We start from the raw sequence: 24,008 nt of genomic DNA, 5'->3' as shown, positions 1-24,008 counted from the left end.
CAATTAAAGAAATCCGACAACGTCCCCATATGTCTTGCACATAATTTCACTTCATCATACATAGACCGAATAATTTTTAACAATCTACCGTTTATTCCGCTCTTAATAAGCTTGTACCATAGTCCGTTTCGATATATTGAATCATAACATTTCATAAGGTCGATATAGCAACAGTATAGTTTCGTTTTAGTACTGAGTTGTTTATCTATAAAAGCCTTTAGTAGGAAAATAGCATCCACAGTGCTACAATTGGTTTTGAATCCAAACTGAGCGTCTGTGAGCGTATCATTTACATTAGCCCATTTTTAAAGCCGTTCATTTATTACGACTGTGAACAGTTTGGCGAAACAGCTCACTAACGTTATGCCTCGATAGTTGTTAGGGTCGAATGAATCTCCTTTTTTGAAAATAGGTATAATTACTAATTACTCCCTTTGACCAAGATTTGGGAAATCACTCATTTTCAAGAATATGATTAAATAATATTTCCAGTGGTGTATCAAGCACATCCTTTCCCGCCTTAAATTATTCGTATATAATATTATCAATTGAATGAGATTTATTTATTCCCAATAATTGTATTGCCTTTCGTATTTCTTCCTTTGTAAATAAAATATCCAACTCTTCAAATGTCCCTGACGTCATGTTATCTGTATTGTGACGTGTTACGTATTCGATAATATCTTCTTCATCATCACTTCTAATTAAAGAAGATAAATTTTTAAAATGTTTAAAAAAGGCATCTATGTCAATATTATCACCCGCATTATTAAATGATTTCTTTTTTAAAAGTTTCCAAAATTCTTTTGGCTTTTTTAATCGCATTTCATTCATTTTAAGATATTGATTCCTGTTAAAATTTCGCTTAGATTGTCTGCACTGATACTTATAATTTTTTTTTCGCTGTAAGCATATCATATCTAGTATGACCATCTTTATACAAGTTGTACCTGTTTAACTTCTCAACATATATATTTAGTTTTTGTTTACCTACAATATCAAACCATTTATTACTTGTGTTTGAAAACTGTGAGTATTTATGCCGTTGTTTAGCCTTCTTAAAATATTTATTTCCGTTATTATTTAAATACACTGTGAATCGGTCAACCATTTCATCCGTATCTAAGTTATTTTCTTTGCATTGATAAAGGTCCTGGCATAACCGGTTAACTCATGTAGTTATATCCCTTAAAAACTCATCACTATAAGTATTATCCCATTAAACTTAATAACTTTCAGCGTTTATATTATGAGCAGATATTTTTGTATTTGTTTTTAAATCAAATGTTAGTGGTGCGTGATTTGAAAATTCGGTAAAATCTTGAACGCAGAAATTCCATATATGGTCAAAATAATTGTAGCTTGCTAACAAATAATCAACAACGCTTTCGCCATTATGCGTTAAACACGTGAATTTACCAACACTCGCATCGTTCCCTATTCGACCGTAACATATTCGTAAATCACGAGCTTTGCATAACTCCAGTAATCTGTCGCCAAATGCGTTAGTTCTATTATCATTAGATACCCGAGGAATGTAAATATAAATTTCGTCATCTGTTGATTGAGATACATGTCGATCATAGCGTACAAAGTCCGATTTCTGCCCTACCCTTGCATTAAAATCACCACAAGCTAATACTATTCCTTTGTTTTGAAAATTACATATATCGTTTTCTAATTGGAAAAATGCATCTGTATTGACCATATCGTGAATAGGTGAATTTTCTGGTGCAATAGTAGGTAAATACAATATAATATCTTCTGCATTCTGGAAAAACGTCTTATCTAACTTAATACATAGTAAATAATCGTGATCATTTTAACTAGCTTAACGCCCTTAACAGTATTATTTTTGATATAAACTAAAATTCCTCCACTGCTACGTTTCGCACGTCGATTTTGGTATTTTCTGTACGAGTGAAATAATTTATAACCTTGTTAGTCAATGTCACTGATTTTATTAGTCCATGTTTCACTTAGGAATATAATGTCAAACTGGTTTTAAGTATTTACTGAAGTCTCTATTGGCCTTTTTTTTTGCTGTGTTAGCCCTTCGATGTTCCATGCGATGCATCGTACGACACTATCGCTCCCGTCCTAGCGATTCCTTGGTTGCGATGGCTCCTGGTAAAGTGTCCTGTTTATGTACACTTTGTCACCAACGATGTAAGCCGATTTTTGTTGTTTCCGGGCCTCGAGCAAAATGGGTATAAGGCGCTTCCGGGTTTCCATCATTTCCGGTGGATAATGCTGACTGACACCATATGGTCGTTCAAGCTTTTTGTAACTTTGTCTTACACGTTCCCTATCTGGAAAATAGGCGAATTTTGCGACAATAGGCCGTGTCTTGTGTTGACTGTACTTACCTATTCTATGCGCTCTGTGTATTTTGAATGTCTCTTTTGCACTCTCTATCCCCATTTACAATAAATTATAGCAGCAAGCTTACGTTATTCAAATGTAATTCTATATTTCTATAATATTTCAACATAAAAGCAATTATATTAGCATATGTGTTATTTATTGTTATGTGGCTATGGACAATTTTATGACAACACTTAAATAAATATCTAAAACTACGCTTGAAGCGTTTAAAAATAGGTTTGTTCTTTTGACACAGTAAAAAAGAAAAAGGCCTGTTGTTATAGGCAAAAAAATATTGAGATTGAAAATCTAAGAAAACAAAAACCAAGAGAATTTTGGCGATTTTTCAAATAAAAAATAAGGCTGTAAACAATAAAATATCGTTAGAAGAATGTACATCTTTTTTTGAAAGCCTCAGTAGCAATATGTCTGATTTTTCTAATAACGAAGCAGAAGACTTTTGTTTAAATAATGATTTTAATTAAGAAAACTCTGCATTCCCAGAACTTGACGTACCTATATCTGTTGAGGAAGTTCGCAATCCGATTAAACATTTAAAGCGAAATAAGTCATCCGGTAGTGATTGTATGTTGAATGAATATTTTCTTGAATGTAGTGATATTTTGTCTGAGCATTTGCGCGATGTGTTTAACGGTATATATTTGTATCGGGCTTCTTTCCCGATAAATGTACAGAAGGGGTTATAATCACTTTACATAAAAAGGTGCTGCTAATGATGTTAATAATTATAGAGGGATTACCTTAGTAAGTTGCTTCTCAAAATTATTAACCACGATTTTAAACAAGCGCATTGAAACTTTTTGCAATGAAAACACTTTTTTTTCGGATGCGCAGTTCGGACTTAGAAAAGGTTAGATGGCAATATGGACATTATGCACGTCATTTCATTTTGTTCCTACGTCAAAAATTCTGAAAAAAAAATCGGGACATATATTGCTTGGCAATAGTCTTGTGTTTATTTGTATTTGTATTTTATTGACTTTTATGATACATAATGTCATGTTATTACACGTATTCACGTGACAGAAAACAATTTGTTTATTTGAGTTGAAAACGATGTACAGCTGTATAAGTCTGAATAAACTATCTGTCTGTCTGTCTGTCTGTCTGTCTGTCCAGTTTGAGATCACCTTGGTTATTATGGCCGAGTTGCATTATTGCCAGCTTGCGCCTCAGTGTTTTGTTTTATGGTCCTTACTTCCCGATAATTGGCACCAATCGGCTACTTGGCTTCAATCGACAGTATGGAAAAAAATTCACTGTCCTAATCAAATAAAAGTTTTTCAATTCGTCAATCAATATTTATCTGTTTAAAAGTTGTATACGAATCGCGATTTCCCAAACTGTCGCCCGAAGTATTCTGGCAGTTCCGGCAACATCGATTCCGTCAGAGCAGGTGTTCTATGACGTACCATGAGGATCTAACGTCATGAATTCTTCCTTAGGAAGATATAAAGTGCAGCTTTAAAGTGTAAAGTGTTTTGCATTTACGATCAGCAATAATGCAACATACATTAAGGCATGTGTTTGAATGGTTGTGAAGTAGTTTATGGCAATAATTAAACGTTCCATAGCGATCATATAGTGTTCACATCACCATTGTTTTGAACGTTTTTTTTTATCAAATGTGTATGCCGTTTATACCATAAGTGATATTTAAAAGAATTTTACGTTTCATTACAGAATGTGGTAATGTGTTGAAAGCGGAAAAGTCCAATTCCTCAATTGTTAATTTGTATCACTTATCTCTATGTCAAATATCACAGAGATCTAATCGTATAACAAACATCAATTATGTACAATATAATGCGCGTAATTGAGGTTGCGTGCAATTCATATAATGTTGCCTCGACGTAAATGACTAATATTATGTGATGACATTTGAAGATGAAAAGCATTATCGCGCTTGAAAGTTCATATTGAGATGTTATCAATAAATGCCCACACTAAATATATATCAACAATCAACTAACTACTGGTTTGATATTCAGACAATAACTCCGGGAATTGTTAAACTTTACGAAAGGGACCTTTAGAGGTGAGATACCCCCGAAGTAAATATTTTTGTGCCTGTGGTGAATTTCAGATGAAATTTTATTGTTACCTAATCAATCATTAATAGGTGCTTTACAAACTCGAGGCGAGGTACAGTATCGACATCGTCTCGTCCAGTTCGCAATGATATCAATTTATATGACGATTATCTTGATGATTGTTAATCCTTTTCAAGTTGTTTTTTTCTAACCAGTTCATTCACATATATAAAATATTTACACACACATGCAGTCTGTTGGATAAATAATAAAGACATAGAGAAATAAAAAAATATCTTTCTATTCAAAATTGGTTTTGTTATATTTCTAGTCAAGTTTCATCCGTTTATGTAGCGTAAAAAGATCAATAGTAATAATACCCGTCTGTGTAAAAAAAAGAGTTAAAAATGCAAGTATTTGATAAATAAAACATAAAACACATAAAACTGTGCGGACTGCACATGCAAATCTGAGACGACACTTTACGCACATGCATTAAACCCCATTTTCACAGAGCGACGCTCATATGTATATGAATGGTCAAACATTTACATATATCCTTGGTATCGTTATACAATATAACTGACTAATATTTATAACTTGAAAGTTATCACTTTGAAATCGTATTTCAATAACATGTTTATCTTGATAAAAACCATCGCCAAATACGCTATGTTACTTGGTTGAGCACATTTTAGCGAACATCATCACACGTTTGATAATATCGTCCTGTGCTGTATTAGGTGACTTTGATTTATTTGAAATAGATACTCCACTTCAGAAGGCAGCCTGTGACCTTGGTGCAAATAGATTTGGCGATTATTTGTTAGACGTATGTAAATCAACCAATATAAGAATTGTAAACGGTAGGCTAATTCAAGATACAGGAGTTGGCAAATTAACTTGTTTTACTCATAATGGGGAAAGTACAGTAGACTATTTGTTAACATCAGTCAAAAACTTTCACGATTTAACCGATTTTAAAGTGCACGATTTCACGGAATTTTTCAATCATGCCCCAGTGACATTTGCTCTGAGCACGAATAATCCGGTTTCTAACTGTAAAAATAATCAGCGCGTATACGTTAAATGGAAATCCGAGTACAGGAATAATTTCGTGCACGACATATTAAACGGTGCTCAAGAACTAGAACACAATTTACAGTCAGGTATTCACTCGCGATGCGATCCGGAATTATTAGTCTCGGAGTTCACTGATTTTCTAAGTAAACGAGGTGAAAAATATTTTAAACGTGTAATTAATAATAATGATTTTAACAATCAAAGTAGATTCGCTTCTGCTGACACGAATAAACAACGCTGGTTTAACGAAGAATGCAGACGAAATCGGACAGAGTATACTCTAACAATTTACCAATATAATTTAAATAAGAATATGCATACACGAACAACCATGCTGGCAGCAAGGAAAGAATATAAATATTTATGTCGGAAAATAAAATCTAAGTTTAACATAGAACAGGGGGCGAAATTAAATAACATGAGTCGCAAAAAACCTCGCGAATTCTTGGAAATTATTTAAACAAAATACGGCTATCACCGAAAGCGGATAATATTTCGCTGCAAGAATTCTATGAGTATTTCAATACGTTAGCTTCTGAGGCTGACGTTAACGTAAACAACGACGAAAGTGACACTTATTTACGGCAGTTTGATAACATAGAAAATCCGATCAGCTCTTAGCCTGACCTTGACAAACCCATTTCCCAAGAAGAAAAAATTTAAGCTACAAGGCGTTAAAATAATAATAAGGCAGCCTCAAACGATAAATTATTTATGAATACTTCAAAGAAACAGTGCATATTATAGTCAAACCATTGGAAATATTATTTAATTATATCTTGGATACGAAACAATTTCCAAAGAGCTGGTAAACGGGAGTTATTATTCCGTTACATAAACGGGGTAGTAGCTCCGATCCAAATAACTATAGAGGCATTACGTTGTTAAGCTGTTTTGCGAAACTATTTACAAGTGTGATTAACGAACGCTTAAAATCTTGGGCAGAAACACATGACATTCCTACAGACGCGCAGTTCGGATTTAAAACAAATTGCAGTACCGTTGATGCAATTTTCATTCTAAATCATTTGATAGAAAAACAAATACATAGTAAAAACAAACTTTTCTGCTGTTATGTCGATTACCGGAAGGCCTACGACCTTATAAATCGCGGACAGCTATGGCATAAAATGATTTTATTGGGAATCGACGGCAAGTTAATTTCACTAATCCGCTCTATGTATAGTGAGGTCAAACTTTTAGTTTAACACATGGGATCACTTTTGGACCTTTTTAGTAGTAATGTCGGACTATTACAAGGAGAAATAACTTCGCCGATAATGTTTTCTCTATTTGTTAATGATATAGAATTTAATTTGCAAAACGGAATAAATGCAGGAATAACGTTAGATCAATTGTCTATTTATCTCCTCCTATTTGCGGATGCTGCTGTCATTTTCTCAGAAACTAAAGAAGGACTCCAAGAATCGTTGAACAATCTAGAATTATATTGTAATAAATGGAATTTAACTGTTAATATTGAAAAAACAATAATAATGGTCTTTCGAAAAGGGGGCGCGCTAAGCAAAAACTACAAATGGACCTACAAAGAAAACGTTATTGAAATAGTTAGCAATTTTAACTACCTTGGTACTGTTATGTCAAGTGGGGGGCTCATTTATACCTGCCACTAATACACTTTATGGTAAAGCTACAAGAGCTATGAATTCACTTTTTTGTATTACAAAAGATATGGAAGTGCCAATAAATGTTATGTTAAAGCTGTTTGATTCATATGTATTATCAATCCTTAATTATAATTGCGAAGTATGGGGATTTATTGCGGCAACTAATATTGAACGTATTCACAGAAAGTTCTGTAAAATACTGTTAAATGTAAAACTATCAACAAATTCAATGTCACTCTATGCCGAACTTGGTCGATTTCCTTTATATATTGGTAGATACCTACGAATTGTTAAATATTTTTTTTAAACTTCATCAAAAGAAACAAGGAAATTGTATCCTTACAACGGTCATTAATATGCAAAGATTAGAAATTGAAACACAAAATAACACTGTTAATTGGTCCTTTAAAGTTCGCAAAATTTTAAACCAAACAGGATTTACAGATGTATGGTTGTTTTCTGAGTCAGTTATAATTGAAAGTTGTATTCCTTTGTTAAAGACTATACTCAGAGATCAGTATGTATCTGAGTGGAGAGTTAATGTTGATTCATCCACTTCATTACTTTTTTATAAGGTACTTAAACCTGTATTTGAAAGATCTGTGTATTTAGATGTCATTGACAATAAAAAACATAGAAACATGATTGCTTTAATACGTCTATCGTCACATAACCTGTTAATTGAAACTGTAGACATTATAACATTATCAGAAATGAAAGAATTTGTACTTTATGTAATATTAATGATTAAGAAGACGAATATCACTTTTTACTTAGATGTCCGTTTTATTTAGAAGAAAGATCTAAATACTATTCAATAAGACCAAGTATGCATACATTTTCGAAACTCTTAAATAGTAATAGTAAAGGTACCCTTCGGAATTTAGCAATTTACTGTATAACATGCTTTAAAAAAAGAAATGATTTTATTTGTGTTTAACTAAACATTTATAATGGTTATTTATTTACCGTCTGATATGAAATAAATATACCGTGTTTTTTTCTGTTGACGCCAATTTTTGCTGACATTTTCAGTGTATTATGTAATGATTATGGTTTTTGCTTATATATATAGTTGAGTATGAATGCTCAATTCAGTGTGCACATAAACACACAACACTCTCACGAGTGATTTATTATTATCTTTATTTACGGTATTTTTTCACGCATGTATGAATGTTTTGTATTAATCACGATATGCTTAAATGAATAAAATATTTGTTCTGATCTGTCTGTTCTGTATTGAAGCTAATGAAAAATGGTCAGACGAAACACGAAAACTCCGAGAAATATACTGGATAAGGCGACTCAATACTCTTCAGACCCATGGAATAAATAAAACGACATGTAAAAATAAAACAACTTAACGCAAAATTCTCGCTTCCATTTGAACCATTTGAACTTTAAATCGATATAATAAACATTTTAAGAACCATTTTATAACACACAATTGTAATAAGTGTAATTAAGTAATTACAAAACGAAAAATACATATGACACAATACTGAATGCAAAACGTTCCCTGCAAATTTTAATATTTTATTATTACATCGATATAATTAATATCACGGGCGTCAGTCTATAACACAATTTTGGAATGGAAACCTACATTTTTCTCCTGAATATATTAATACATAATATTCCTACGTTGAAAGTTCCCTTAAAGGGTTCAAATCCAAACGCTTTGAATTACTGTTCATCATCAAATACCCCTGTGGTATTCGCATAAAGATTGTTATCCTGTCTGTCTGTTCAGTATTTCCATTTGGTTAATATACTTATTACACAATTGATGGACTGAACTTTTTCCGTTCATCTATCATTTCATCATCGAATTCGACGTTTGCCGAATTTTCGTAAGTAAACACAATAATGGTCTAGAAATCTTGCAAAAGATACGATCATGCGATGGAGTAGGTTTGATTTTATAACATGATTACTTTGATACTTCTCGTACTCACGAACTATCGTAAGCATATTTGTACAGCTTTGTCAGCATATTTATGTTTCTAGTCCACAGTCCATAATTATATACATATCGATTTCTGACGGTACAGGTAATCACGAAAAATTAAATCTTTCTTAGGAAGAATTCAAAATTCATAGGAAGATATAATAACGCGCGTAAAATGTAACGCGTATTTTGATTGGTTGTTATTTTTAGCAGAACTCTGATCGGCTATTACATTTGTAGGAACAATTGAATCTTCCTAAGGAAGAATTCAAAATTTATAGGAAGAATTAAGATGACGCGGTTAAAGGGTCATACGTCACGAATTCTTCCGTATGAAGATTTAATTGTTACTAAGGAAGATATAAATCTTCATAAGGAAGATTAAATTCTTCCTTAGGAAGATTTATATCTTCCTGAGGAAGAATTCATGACTTTAGATCCCCATGGTACGTCATAGTGTTCTCGACGACCGGCTTGGTACTAACCATGCTAAGGAACAGACTAAATAGCGACTTACTTGATGCAATTATTTTCATGAACAAAAATTTTAGGTCAGTGCATCTAAGAGAATACAAATGAAATTAAACTAACTGTATTCAATGTTTGTAGAATGTATTGATCGTAGTATACTTTTGTTTTAGTTTTACGAAGTGTTTTTTTTTAAAGAAATTACGTACTTTGCGACTTTGATATTGTTCTTATAAATAAAATATGTGAAATAAAGAAATCATATAAATGCGTTATATTGTTTGTAATTCTGTAAACAGTGCAAATAAACGTATTCACAGTGTTGTGATGATGGTAACAGCCTATTTTAGTTTGCTTACAAAAGAATACGGATATCCGGATATATTCGGATAGCGGATACGGTTATCCGGATACCGATTTCGGATACGATTCCCATCCCTAAAAAAAAAAACAGAACGTAAGACTTGCTATTATCGTAACCATAGATATTTCATTTTTAATTCAAACTTTTTTATGATACTGGTTGAAAATACTAACTTAGTATACGGATAGTCCTACACTGTTTAATGTTCAAAAGTATGCTTTGGTTAATGGGCTCTTCTGGTATGTTAATCAAGACAAAATATACACACGGAATATTACTCTAGTCAATTGTTCCATGTGCTTGTATCAGTCAAGTGGCTTGTGTGATAACGTATCTCACGAAAAGCGGAGCCTCGAGTGTGATACGAAATAGCGCAAGCCACGAGACTGATACAAACACTTGTAACAATTGACTTGCGTAACATTCCTTTTATGATATACAACTTTGAATCATTTAAATAAAAAAAATGAGTTTAAGCGCTCATAATTAACCAAGAATGCTCTTATAATTTTCTGCATTCTAAGTGACTCATTAAAAGGCTAGTTTTGTAATACGGAATTGGAAAACTAGCGAGTAGCATAATACGAGAATTATTTCTGTGCAGTTGTATTTTACCGTTGTTATTTGAAACAACTTGTATTTTTTTGGAACATAAAGCAGGTATATAATAAATAAGCTGACTAATATGGAATATTTGGCTGTTGATATTTTTTAGCACACAAACTTTGTTTTCGCGGAAAGATTTATTTTTCGATGCTCGTCCTTAGAAAAATATTTAAGATAATCCTCCAAAATCAATTTTAATTTTGTAACATTTACCTTTATAGCATATTCGACCTATATTGTTCAATAAAATACAACTTAAGTAAAGACTTTACCTACGAGTGTTTGTGTACACAAGCTCAGCAGCCGTTCAACTATTGGATGCGTTTGAAATAAACTTTAAAGAAAAAAAAACTAAAACTAGGTCGCAAATTTGACTCTTGTGACCGAATGACGATAAAACCTTCTAGTAATCAGAAGTGCGTCATGACATCGTCTTATTGTATGTAAGTGTTTACGTATTCCAACATATGTCATCTGTCTCTGAGTAATTTGTTGTTGTTATTTTGTTTGTTTTAACTCAACACGCATTTCCATATTTATATTCATGACGTAAAATGCAACCAATCAGGGCACTAACAGAAGTACTACCGCGTATTACATGACTCAGTTGTCATATTAAAAATTCAGGAAGCTAACAATATAAGCCTTTAATTGATATGCTGCAGAGGCAAGCTGTCAAGTCGACGGGGATGTAAGTGACATGACAGGCGGAATATTTTACACTGGTTGGTTGCATTTATTTTTACAATAAATTATAGCAGCAAGCTTACGTTATTCAAGTGTAATTTTATATTCCTATAATATTTCAACATCAAAGCAATCATATTAGCATATGTGTTATTTATTGTTATATGGCTATGGACAATTTAATGACAACACTTAAATAAATATATAAAACTACGCTTGAAGCGTTTAAAAATAGGTTTGTTCTTTTGACACAGTACAAACTGAAATTCTTGTAACACAAGAAAGACGTTTATTAAACCTGAAAATCGCATACTAAGCTTACAATAGATTTTTCTTGTAGCGTTCATTACAGCAAAGATTTAATAATTATTTGAAATTTATTTGATGTGTACTTTTGGTAGAAGTAATTGTGATTTTGTACAAAATTTAAAACTGAACAAGAATGGGGAAAAAAATATTAAAGACGAATGTTAATAGGTGCAATCATCGCAAATTGTGTGTAGTTTAAAACGAATGTTATTGTAAGAGATAAAAATCGTAGTGTCGGTATCGAAAGAAAGAAAGCCTTAGTATTTAAAAAACTACGGTATAACTTCCTACATACTTATTGTTTAATTGTTCTTGCTCTGCCAATTGAGATAATGTATCAAGATGCGCATGCCTCATATTAATTATGTATAAAGTTATACCGTCGTTATATAATGCTTATGCTTGCTAACGTTACCGACACGACAATATTTATCTCTCAAAATGAAATACATTTAGAATTGTGTCTATGTCCTCCAAACTATTTTGCATACCACTTATTCCTTTCCTGTACATCTTATTTTCTTTAAAAAATAAACCAGTATTAAAAAGTATTTGGATAAAATAACATCGATTACGTTTTTATCCAGGTTCTGTGAGGAGTTCGATCCAGCGTTAAAATGACGACCCGGGCGCTATGGAATACGTCACAAATGTTTTCACCTACAGAGAACGGTTCGTCGTCATTGAAAACATCTGCCTCATTGGTTATGACGATGTCTTCACATTTGTTGGAGATTTCGACTGCATTATTTCCCACTGCCTCGGCTGATTACAATGATCCAGAAGGATCTTCAGATAACACGAATTTTGGTAAAATCGGAAGTGGAATGTTCGCTAACGATTCCAATAACATTTCACACTCTGAACAACAAATTTATGAGTACTACATGTACGGAGCATTTGCCTTTGAGATACCGATTTATCTGTATATTTGGGAGATCTTGGTCATCATAACGGCCCTCGTCAACGGCCTAGTGATCATGGTGCTGTTACGCAAGAAAATGCGTAACCCCACCAACATGATTCTTGCAGCGATTGCAATAGCCGACACACTTACTGGATTGGTAACACTACCAACCTATATAATGGTATATCAGAACTTTGAAGAAGCAACTGATTCTGAACAGTATTCTGATGGATTTACAAATGAAACCGAAATTTCAGCTGGCAATAATTACGAAGAGTACGCATATATGGCTAACGGGTCAATAGATATTAAGGCAATGGACGCATATAAATTGTCGAAAAGCTTATGTACATGGTTTATGCTGTCGAAGTTCTTCTTTTCAAAGTTATTTCACACGTGTTCAATATTCTTGACGCTGTTTCTTGGTATTCAACGTTTCGTTTCTGTTGCATACCCTTTCTTAGCAGGAAAGATCTTTACAAATAGAACAGTCGTCATAACATGTGTTTGCATCTTCATTGTATCTCCGTTGATTTATATTTATCACGTCTTCAAGGAAAAGGCTTCTGAATTTGGTCTCTGTCAATGGGCAATAGACGAATGCAAAACAGATTGTGTGTACCTGTGGGCCGTTCTCTTCATTCGCCACTTTATTCTTATTGCTCTTCTTTCTATCTTTACCATTCTGTTCATCATTGAACTTCGAAAGACCAAATGTGTCGGTGGCAGCCGAGAACAAGTTGCTCGACGAGATTCAGAAAACAACCGAATAACGAAAATCGTCATTTCAATCTTAATCGTCGTTCTGATACCTGAACTTCCTTACGGAGTATTTCTGATGATGTCCGCAATTTATAAACACACAGATAGACCATATCATTTGGAAACAAACCGGGCAATTCATGCGGCTTACGAATTAGCTTTGATCGTCTCCTTTCATTCCAATTTCTACATCTACACATTTCTGAACAAGCGATTTCGCTCAGGACTGAAACGAACAGTCACGTATCCGATTCGACGGGTCATGGGCGACCAATACAGATGGTCGGTGCCTTCACCCCCAACAGCAGAACAACAGCGGAATCAAGTTTGGTATCAATGTCAGCGACTCGCCCACGTTCGATGGACCATAAAACCCTTGGCAAAAAGGAGCATCAAATTTCGCAAACGACAGCGTAGACAATACGGAGACAAAACTAACGAACGGCAGCAATTCTATTGACAGTCACTGACAACATTAAATGAGTACATATACATGTATATGCTAAATCGTTGACGTTTATACATAACTATTGCAAATAATGCTAAATTTCTTAATGGCGTAAAGTAAAGTTTGCATTGTCTGTAAGTCGTAAAGTAAAGATTGAATGGACGGAATTCCGCTAAGTAAAGTTTGACTATCATGGTAAGGTTCTTTCTGTGGAAAGTTGGCAAAGATACAAAGGATGTGTTTTGTGCAACTTTAGCATAGTTAAATAATCAAACTTACTATAGATAACAATATACGATCTTATTTTTTATTTAACATGCACACGCAAAAGATATGCCTAAATTGTGACGTTTAATGCGAAATATATTGGCAAACGTTTCTAAGCAATTCATAAATGTATCAGCTTTATAATGTATTACGCATGTTTAATGTGATAACTTAACTGTAATGTATGTAAAATTAATAATCCAAACATATAATGAAAACGCTACGCGTTTAAACACGTTTAATGAAGTGCTTCTTATAAAAACGATTATGTTCTTCGGTACACCAAATTCTTACAAATGAACACCACACAGCATATGATTGTCGTTTGGATTGTTAGGATTAATGTTGTTCGTATTTTGTCTTGTTTTACATTTCCCACGTCATATTTAAATATAAAATACATCTATTGTATATACCCTACAGTTAAAAGTGTTAACACAAGAACAATTAGTGAGCTAAAACAAATCATAGGGATATATACTACATTTTTATAATTATGATACTATATAATATATTTATAGCTTTAATGTATTCATTATAGTCATTATATCAATTAATAAAACCATTTACATTTTTGTTGTCGTTGTTGTTGTTTTTAATTTTCAGTTGTGTTAACATGTATTTCATCCAGATCATGGTCATAAATTAACATAATTAAAGTACGGAAAAAAGTACGTTTTTCTATATAGATGTACACAAACTTATCACTAGTACCAGTTCTATCTTCAGATAGGTGTGGCTGTGCATTATAGAAGAATGGGTTCTTATATTGCTCACATTATATTACTTAAAAATATAATTATGTATATCTGTTAATACCTTCTCCCACACTCGTTTTAGAAAAGTTATGTTTCACAACTATTAAGCAGCCTCAATAACAAAAACGAATAGCCACACCAATAAAAATGTGTTTTTATTTCGATAATTATTGAAACGAATTTATTTCTCAATACTTCATTTAAGACTTGGTTATCTATCTATTATAATTATTAGTCCATCTGATAAAAACTTTGATTTTCAAATTAATCTTAAAACATGTCAGTTTGTTTATACTTTTAAATGGATGAGAGGGACGTTAATGACACTGAATTGGTTACTTAAAGCGAGTATTCACGATTTTGTCAAATATTTATAAATTTATATAAAATTTGTTAAAAACTTATTAAACATATATTTCAATATAAATTAAAATAAAAGTTAAGAAGCACATGTGTCGAAAAATGCGAAATAAGCCAGATATTAAATTCTGAAATCGAAATTGTCTGTACAGTCGAATTCGCCAGCATGTATAACATGCATGTAAGATGTGAATCTAAATTTAGTTTTACGGATCATTTTAATTTCCTGACACGATATCTATTCATACGACACACGAACACTTACTCCGATCCTAATAAAAAGACGAATGCTTCGGTTATTGTAGAAAAATATTAACGAAATATCTTCGTCACAATCGGCTCGTTGCGCTAATTTGTCTTTGCTGCATTTAATGAAATTCGTCTTCAATGTATAATTTGTCTTGCCTATTTTGTGTTAATGTAACATATTTTTATCAATATATTACAATTTAACACACATAAAAATCGTGCATACTCGCTTTTTTATGTAACAAACGTGTCCCTATGAAGGAAAGCCTAACGACCTTGCCAATGCGTAGAAAAAGTAAATGTTTCACATCGTATTTGAACGCGTTCCAATTAAATAAGATATATGTCTGGCTGCATGTGGTAATCATTTAAACACTTTTAAAACAAAGCATGAATATAGGGGAAATGAAACTCGATAAACATTACGTGAAGAAAAATGCTTTTTTCCTTCGGTATATTTCGGCATCTCATACTCGAGACAGGTTACCAATTGTATATACAGTAAACAACAAAAACTTATACATGACAGAGTGAAGTTTGGATCACGATGCATTGATGTACACACCGATTAGCCTAATCTAATACAGCCTGTGTGATCAATTGCAATATCTCGAGATGATCTTTTTTAAGTTATATAAATGGAAGAATAATTAAAAAAAGAACAAAATAAACTATTTTATGTACATTATAACTTGAAACTTCCTGAATTAAAAATGAAGAGGAATACTGTACAAACACATCTTATGCATGAGCTATTTACCTTAAAACATACTAAATCGTGCACACAAAGTCGCTAGCTTTAGAAATATACTCCCGTTGGTGATTTACTATCAGATTTAAAATTCATTTTTTGGTTTTCACATGTCAGAATCAGTTATACTGCTTTGTCACTTTTTACAGAGATACCGAGGGTAAAATAAGCAATGAGCTTGTTCGTATGTTGATGAATTCCCGACAAGAAGCCCTTAGTTTGTATCGAATCTCCAAACCACATGAACGGGATCTTTTGTATCAGTATTAGCATCTTGCTCGCAATATTGACAGCCCACTGGTTTCATTCAAAGTTTAAATTAGCCTCGTTCTGGGAAATCTGCGCTAAACTTATCTGCGTAAAATGTTGTCCCAGATTAGCCTGTGGTAAACTTATCTGCGTAAAATTTTGTCCCATATTAGCCTGTGGTAAACTTATCTGCGTAAAATGTTGTCCCAGATTAGCCTGTGGTAAACATATCTGCGTAAAAGGTCGACCCAGATTAGCCTGTGCAGTCCGCAAAGACTTATATGGTACGACACCTTCCGCCTATACAGGATGTTCGCTCAGAAGGGACTTCCTTACAAAGGAAAACTCCATAAAAGCGAAAAGTGTCTTCCTGACTAACCTCTGTCTGTACAGCCTTATTTATGACGACACTATACGCAGATGTATGAAGCACAGCTTTCCCATAACGACGCTCAAATGGTGTTATTTTTATTAAAGATCAAGACGATCGAGCTGAATTATCGAAACATATATACATTTGTTTTTCATCTATTGACTATATTCAAATGTTTGTCTCATAACGGTAATGTTTATTGATTACTAAAAATGTATTCTCTCCTGCATGCGTATATAAGTTTCTTTTATATTTCAGCAAAAATTTTCTAAAGATTAATGTTCTCTTCTTTTATCCGTGTCTTTTATTGCAATTTTAAAAAGTGTGTGTTTTTTGTTTTTTATTTCATACAACAACTCGGAGTCTATAGTGTTATGTTCATAACAAATGTAATTGCGAATGTAAACAACACGAAACTTAATTTATTGATGATCAATAATAGGGGACACATGCGAATCACTTCCATTTAGAACATGTAACCTAATGTATTGAGTGTGAGTCTTCGACCAAAGATGCAAAAGTGTTTAATTAAAAGACATATAGGATGGCACGTCGCTAATTTGTTTTTGCCGAACGAGAGCTCTTCCTACAAGATCCGGGTGTCAAGGACGGATAGGTCAGTTGGTAAATCACGACACAGCCATGTAAGGTTCATCGTTATAGCGAGTACGGTCAAAAAAACTTATGTGAATATAAATGATTTAACAATTTATTTTCGCCTAACGCCGGTTGGAAAAAAAGTAATGCGATTTGAGGGAAGTAATTACTGCAAGACGTTTGTTAATTTGTAACTGCGATTACCCATCTTTCCACAAAGCAATTTACAGTTAACCCATTTATGCATAATGGACACTCCCATCCTTCTAAATTGGATCAATTTATTTCCAAAATTAGGGATTTCTAGTATATTTATTTCTATATTTAGAATATTTCTTACAGAAATTCCTTTCAGCAAACATAGCAGACCCTGATGAGACGCCGCATAATGCGGCGTCTCATCTTGGTCTACGCTGTTTGCCAAGGCCTTTTTTTCTAGACGCTAGGCATAAATAAGTTAACAGTTTTCCCGTGCAGCTGAAACTAGGTAAACCGGCAGTCGATTCACCTGTGCAGGTGTTTGCAAACCAAGACCGTTACCTAATATATGTGCAGATCCTTTGCAGCCACATGTAGCACATTCAAACACAGTGGCAAGTGTTAGCGCGTTCCAGTGTTTTGTAGGAATAATCATACAGGATGGAGCGAACTTAGCCAAATAATTTAAATAGAGACGTGTTACACCGTAGAATATCGAGTTGAATGTCTGGTTAACTGGTGGAATATTTAGAAAAGGTAAAATTCGGTATTGTATTGGGGATTTGTAAAAACAACTGAAGTCGATGTTTTTCAGCAACTTATATTGCTTTAGGTTACGTTTAGATATTATTTTTTATGTCGATAAGAATTGCGTTAGGCTATAATGTCCGAGTAACATATAACCTGTTTACAATAAAAACACAAACACAAAACGGAGGAATAGGCTAAATTTGTCATACCATGTATGTCCCCGTATTTTTAAGACCTGAAGTTCTTCTTTTCCAAATTATTTCACACGTGTTCAATATTCTTGGTATTCAACGTTTCGTTTCTGTTGCATACCCGTTGTTTGCTGAAAAAATCTTCACAAGTAGATCAGTTCTCATAGCGTGTGTTTGCATCTTCATTCTATCACCGTTGCTCCATATTTACCACCTCTTCGATGAAAAGGCTAAAGTTGGCCTTTGCCTATGGGAAATAGACGATTGTAGGACAGATTGTGTGTACCTGTGGGCCGTTTTCTTCATTCGTCACTTTATTTCTATCGCACTTCTTGTTCTCTTTACCATTCTGTTCATTATTGAACTTTGAAAGACCATATGTGTCGGTGGCAGCCGAGAACAAGCCGAGAACAAGCCGAGAACAAGCTGCTCGACGAGATTCAGAAAACATACGAGTAACGAAAATCGTCATTTCAATCTTAATCGTCTGTTACCGGAAATTCCTTACGGAGTATTTCTGATGATATCCGTAATTAATAAACACACGGATACCGCTTTTGATATGGAAAAAAACCGTGAAATTCATGCGGCGTACGAGATAGCTCTGGTCGTCTCCTTCCATGCCAACTTCTAAATCTAAACATTTCTGAACAGGCGATTTTGCTCAGGACTAAAACGAACAGTCCTGTATCCGATTCGACGTGTCATGGGCGACAAAAACAGATTGTCGGTGTCTTCAGGCACCCCCAACAGCAGAACAAAATCGCAATCAAGTTTGGTATCAAGGTCAGTGACTCGCATGCGCGTGATGGACGGTAAAATCGTTGGCAAAGAGGCGTACACAATTTCACAAACGAACAGCGTGGATAATACTGAGTCCAAGCTTACCAATGGCAGCAATTCAATTGATAATCTATTTAATAATGAGTGAAAACTGTAAATGGATAAAAATATATATGCTTTATTGTTTACGTATATACTGAAACGTATTGTTGGGTTGTTGAGGGAAACATAACTATTTTAAAGAATTCGGAAGTTAAGTTTAACAATTATAGCAAAATACTTGGTTAAAAAAAAGACAATTAATTGGTTTGTGATAATATTTATATATAATGATGCAAAGGATGTATTTGTGTGCTTTTGTTTATTTGATCAAATTTGGTTTATTATACAAACATTTTTTCTTCCAGAACTGCAATGTACTACAGATCGATACATTGTTAAAGCTAGAGATATAACGCTTATCTTAAAATGTCATCTATGAAATAAAATATTTTTACAACATTTTGACTTGTAAACGATAGAATCAATGTCTATACTTATTACAAGAATATAATACACTTACACTATAAGATATCGAAAACTAAATATGTTTGTTTAAGTTTTCTGAGCGATTCATCAATGTAGCGCCTTACAATAATGTTGTTCAGTGACAATATTAAAAGCATCGACCTTGTTTATATCCTTTGCTTATCTGTGTACATGTATTGGTTATTTAATCTCAAAAGTTATACCGAAAATCCCCAATATCTTACAAATTAATATCGCACAGAATACGTTTCTTGTTTTCATTTGTTCGGACTAGGGTTGTTTATTTTAAGTCTTGTTCACTATTTCCCACGTAATTTCAAACATAAATTATATACGATATACATCAAAAAATCTATTGCATGTATTCATCAGTTAATTAGTGTATACAATAACAAATGTGCTCCTCATTAATCATATGGATATATATTGACTACGTATTTATTATTATTACTTTTAATTAATTATAATCATTACATCAATCAATAAAACTGTATACATATTTTTTGGTTTCGTTGTGTTTTTGTGTGGATTATCAGTCGTGTACCCACGTGTTTTAAACGTATCACGATGATTGATGAAAAAAAAACCTGAACAGACTTACATAGCTTACTGATTTATCCAGTATAAGGTTCACATACATTTGATGATAACCTATAGCAGCCCTACTTGAATTGAAGGTAAGGAACTAATGGACTAAGAAAGCAAGACGGTCACGTTGCCCCTTATATTGCTAATATTTTATAACACACAAAAGCTAAGGTGTGTGTGTTTGTTCATGCCGTTTAATACTAACCCTAACCCTAACCCTAACATTCGTTTTTACAAGTAATGTTTCATAACTTTTTGGCAGCCTAAATGACAAAAATGAAAAGTCTAACCAATGTAAATCAGATATTTTAAATTTAATCAAATTGAATCGACTTAAATGTTCAATAATATTCATTTAATGGTTATCTTTCCTAATAGTCCATATGATGATAAATTAATCACAAACTATGTGATTAGGAAAATGTGTTGTAAATGAATAACAGGTACATACTGATAATATTGTTTACATGTGAATGTGATTACAAGACATTAACGACTTTTCCAATATGTATTATAAAACAATATAAAATATTCCCCATCATATTTGATCGTTCTCAATCTAAATAAAATGTTCTATATTTGGCTAGTGGTTTTTATCACTAAAACGATGAAACTACAAAACATGAATATAGGACAATGCAACTCGAGAGACAATATGTGGAGATAATGATATGTTTCCTTTGGAAGTCTTAACTTTCAGGCAGGTATCGAATTTCATATAAAATAAAGGACGATACGCACAACCCAATCCCTTTTAACGGACAATGCAGAGCATTCGGGGTTTAACCGGTTGTATTACTAGCCATCCTTGTTTAGCATGTGCTATTTGAAGTGGATATTCGGGTTGATCATGTTTGCAGTCATATTAATATAGGATTGATTGTATAAAGGAATTACTTAAAATATAATCTGTTAACATTACATCTCAAAATCAAAACTTCGTGAGTGAAACATTGAAGAGGAAACACTTGCAAACACATCTTATTTATGGACGATTGACACAAAATCATAAGTAAAAAACGCTTGTTTCAGAAGCATGATACTGTAAATGATTTTGTTCTCATATTTTGACCTTAGATTTTAAAATATAAATTTATTATTTTTATTTATGACAAAATCATTTATACAGCTTTGTCTTTATTAATGATGTATCGCTTGTATATAAGCGATTAGTTTGTTTGGATCCTTGGCGGTTCTGGTTGGAAGCCCTTAGATTTTGTTGAATCTCCAAGCCACATCAGCGGGTTTTAAAGTAATAGTTTCATAATCTTGCAACATGGATAGTCCACTAGTTAAATTCGGGGTTAAAATTGCTACGTTTTTACTTTGGATTAAGGCGATAAAGCTGAATCATTGAAACATAAAATTACTGTGTTTATCTTCAGTTGACATTTATTAAAAATTATGTCCACTATCGGTCATTTTTATTGATTGCAGTAATATGGTTTCTCTCCTGCTGGTACAGCTGAAATTTCTTTTATATTTTAGAAACCATTTTCTAAAGTTTTCTGTTCTCCTTTTTATCTGTGGCTTGTATTTCAATAAAAAGGGTGTATGTGTCTTCATACAACACCTTGGAGACTATAATGTTATGTTCATAACAGTTGTAATGGCAGAATGTAAATCAGTTAATTGAACATTATGCATTCAAGAAACGTTTTGATGATCAATAATGAGAAACAAGTGGTATTCCCTACCATAAAGAACAGGTTAGGTAACGCGTTGATTGTTATCTTCATCGTTGCACAAACAACATGTAACCTAACAATGTCATTGTTAGTCCTCACCCTGTATTGCAAAAGCTGTTATGACGTAGCCGTGGCGTAATGGTGTCCGCTTAGCGATCGGGATGCCACGGGTTCGATCCCCACTTGCGTAGCTTTCTTTAAATCTCCCCCAAAGGCATCAAGTGCTGGTTCTGGGCCCAGGAAACGGACTCGAGAGCGTTTAAATGAGCCTTAGGCTTTCGATGCAATCGATATAAAAACAAATGGGTTTAAACTAAAAGCTGTTTACTAAATGTTTACTTAACATCACCTATAGGATGGCTAAAACAACAGAGATTTGTTCGACGGAGAAGCGTTCCGCAAAAAGCTAATTATTGTTTTCAAGAGGGAGTCCTTCTTACAATATTTGGGTGTCAAGGACGGCCAGGTCAGTTGGTAGATCACAACACGGCCAGGCGAACCGTCATGAAGGGTTCATGCGCATTGCGAGTCCGGTCGCATAAATGTATGTGAAGATTGGTCATGTAACAATTTATACGACCTTCTTCCGCCTACTGCAGATTCAAATTGCGACAATTGTTTAGTGATGAGAGAGACGTTGCCACTACAAGACGTTTGTTAATTTGAGCTGCGATTACCCATGCAAAAGTAAAGTTATGTCATTGGTCTTTTTCTATACGGTTTCAAAATTTGATTACAAATTCCAGCACGTTAAAATAAAACTTAGGTGCATGTTTGACAAGCGGTTTTAAACTTTTCTAGTCTACTCCGTTAAAAATCCATATGCTTTCAAAAGGTTATAGTTACAAACACCAGTTGTTGGTGTTTTACTAAACTATACGCAGTTTTCCCAGTTACATTTATTTTTTCAACAATGGTTTTGCAGGATTTTCTCACAGACAAAGCTATGCCTTCTAATTTAATATCATATACAGTAAATGTGTCTTCAATTAAAAAAATTAAGTACAGTTATTCACGAACAATATTCTAGTAAGTTTTTGTTTTAATCAATCAAAAATGTTTATTCACAAAAAGTATCAATATTGCGATTTAACTTCTGCATAATTTATCAAATTTTAAGATTTGTGTCGCTTCATCCAATTTTAGAAACTGTTCTAAAAAGCACTGGGCATCGCATAAGCCATTCTTTTTAGCAACTGAAAGTTTTGGTTTCCATAAGTAGAACTGTAAAGAATCTATATCCGTCTGTCTGTAAACAAAAATCAGCGATGGCATAATACAGAGCAGATGTGCAGACATTATCAATGGGTTGTCAATTTAGCAATTTAAGTACAATTAACATGTTGAAGAAAAACGATTTCTCCCATGCAAATTAAGTCTGTATGTCGACCAGTGCCTGCAAATAAATGTTACACTATTAATCCAAACTTACCACAAGTATGTAAAAGAACTTAGTACCTAGACCACTGTGTTGTGATCATTTTAGTAAGACAGTGTACAGTAGCAACTTGCTCGTTTAATTATTTCACTAATGAGATTTCCTGTTTATTGTGTAATAAATAAATTGGTTGTTTTGTGTCGTATTATACGCTAGTACAAAAGCAGCATCGTTTGATTTGTAAAAAATAATTCAATTTTACCTATAAGTTATTGTTTTGAACAAACTACATATTATGCTGTATTATACTTGTGTTTTCATACATGCACTGAAAGGTTTATAATACATAATACATTGATTCCACTGTTTTTCAAAAGATTATATCACTTTGTTAGTACATGTCCGTAAAAATTCGTGTAAATTGATGACAGTGTTTTAGTATTACTCATTGTGTTGCTATTCCTTTTAGTGTAAATAAATGATGTGTTTTGTATCTTCATACATCGCCAAGTTTGTATACATATACTGAATAGTATATATCGGGGTATACTAATACCATTTGCATGGTTCTGCTAGCCTAAAAAGACAATAACCGACATATAAATAAGCCCATATGATAACTGATTATCTATGCTTGTTGCGGTGTTTGTTATAGTGTATTAATTACAAAATATGGATATAATAACATGATGTTTGATTGCATTCAAATATTTACAATACATCTACAAACTAAGTGTATGCGGTGATGTCAGAATATAAACAAGGCTACACAAGTTTGCGAAAAAAAAGAAACCTTTTGAGATACCTGTATTTAAGACACATTTCAATTGCAAAACAAGTATACTGTCCTTCAGTTCCACAATATTATAGGTTGATAACCCT

The 24,008-nt window shown here is 33.1% G+C and overlaps 1 protein-coding gene across 8 annotated transcripts in view; it reads left to right on the top strand.

The window, feature by feature from the left end:
* The window catches only part of LOC127881000 (sex peptide receptor-like), a 69,250-nt gene extending 54,771 nt beyond the window's left edge, over positions 1-14,479 (top strand). For 4 of the 8 annotated variants that reach the window (XM_052428570.1, XM_052428568.1, XM_052428567.1 and 1 more), the window contains exon 2: positions 12,108-14,479. In XM_052428570.1, the coding sequence (XP_052284530.1) occupies positions 12,138-13,649 (1,512 nt within the window). In that variant the 5' untranslated portion in view covers positions 12,108-12,137 and the 3' untranslated portion in view covers positions 13,650-14,479. Of the gene's footprint in view, positions 1-10,225; positions 10,579-10,745; positions 10,968-11,189; positions 11,250-12,107 lie in introns of those variants that run through there. The other 4 variants (XM_052428564.1, XM_052428566.1, XM_052428565.1 and 1 more) reach the window with 4 other exon arrangements.
* Positions 14,480-24,008: the final 9,529 nt, after the last annotated feature.

The sequence above is a fragment of the Dreissena polymorpha genome, chromosome 5 (genome assembly GCF_020536995.1).
Source record: "Dreissena polymorpha isolate Duluth1 chromosome 5, UMN_Dpol_1.0, whole genome shotgun sequence".
Lineage (NCBI taxonomy): Eukaryota > Metazoa > Mollusca > Bivalvia > Myida > Dreissenidae > Dreissena > Dreissena polymorpha.
This window is presented reverse-complemented; position numbering and strand designations above follow the sequence as displayed.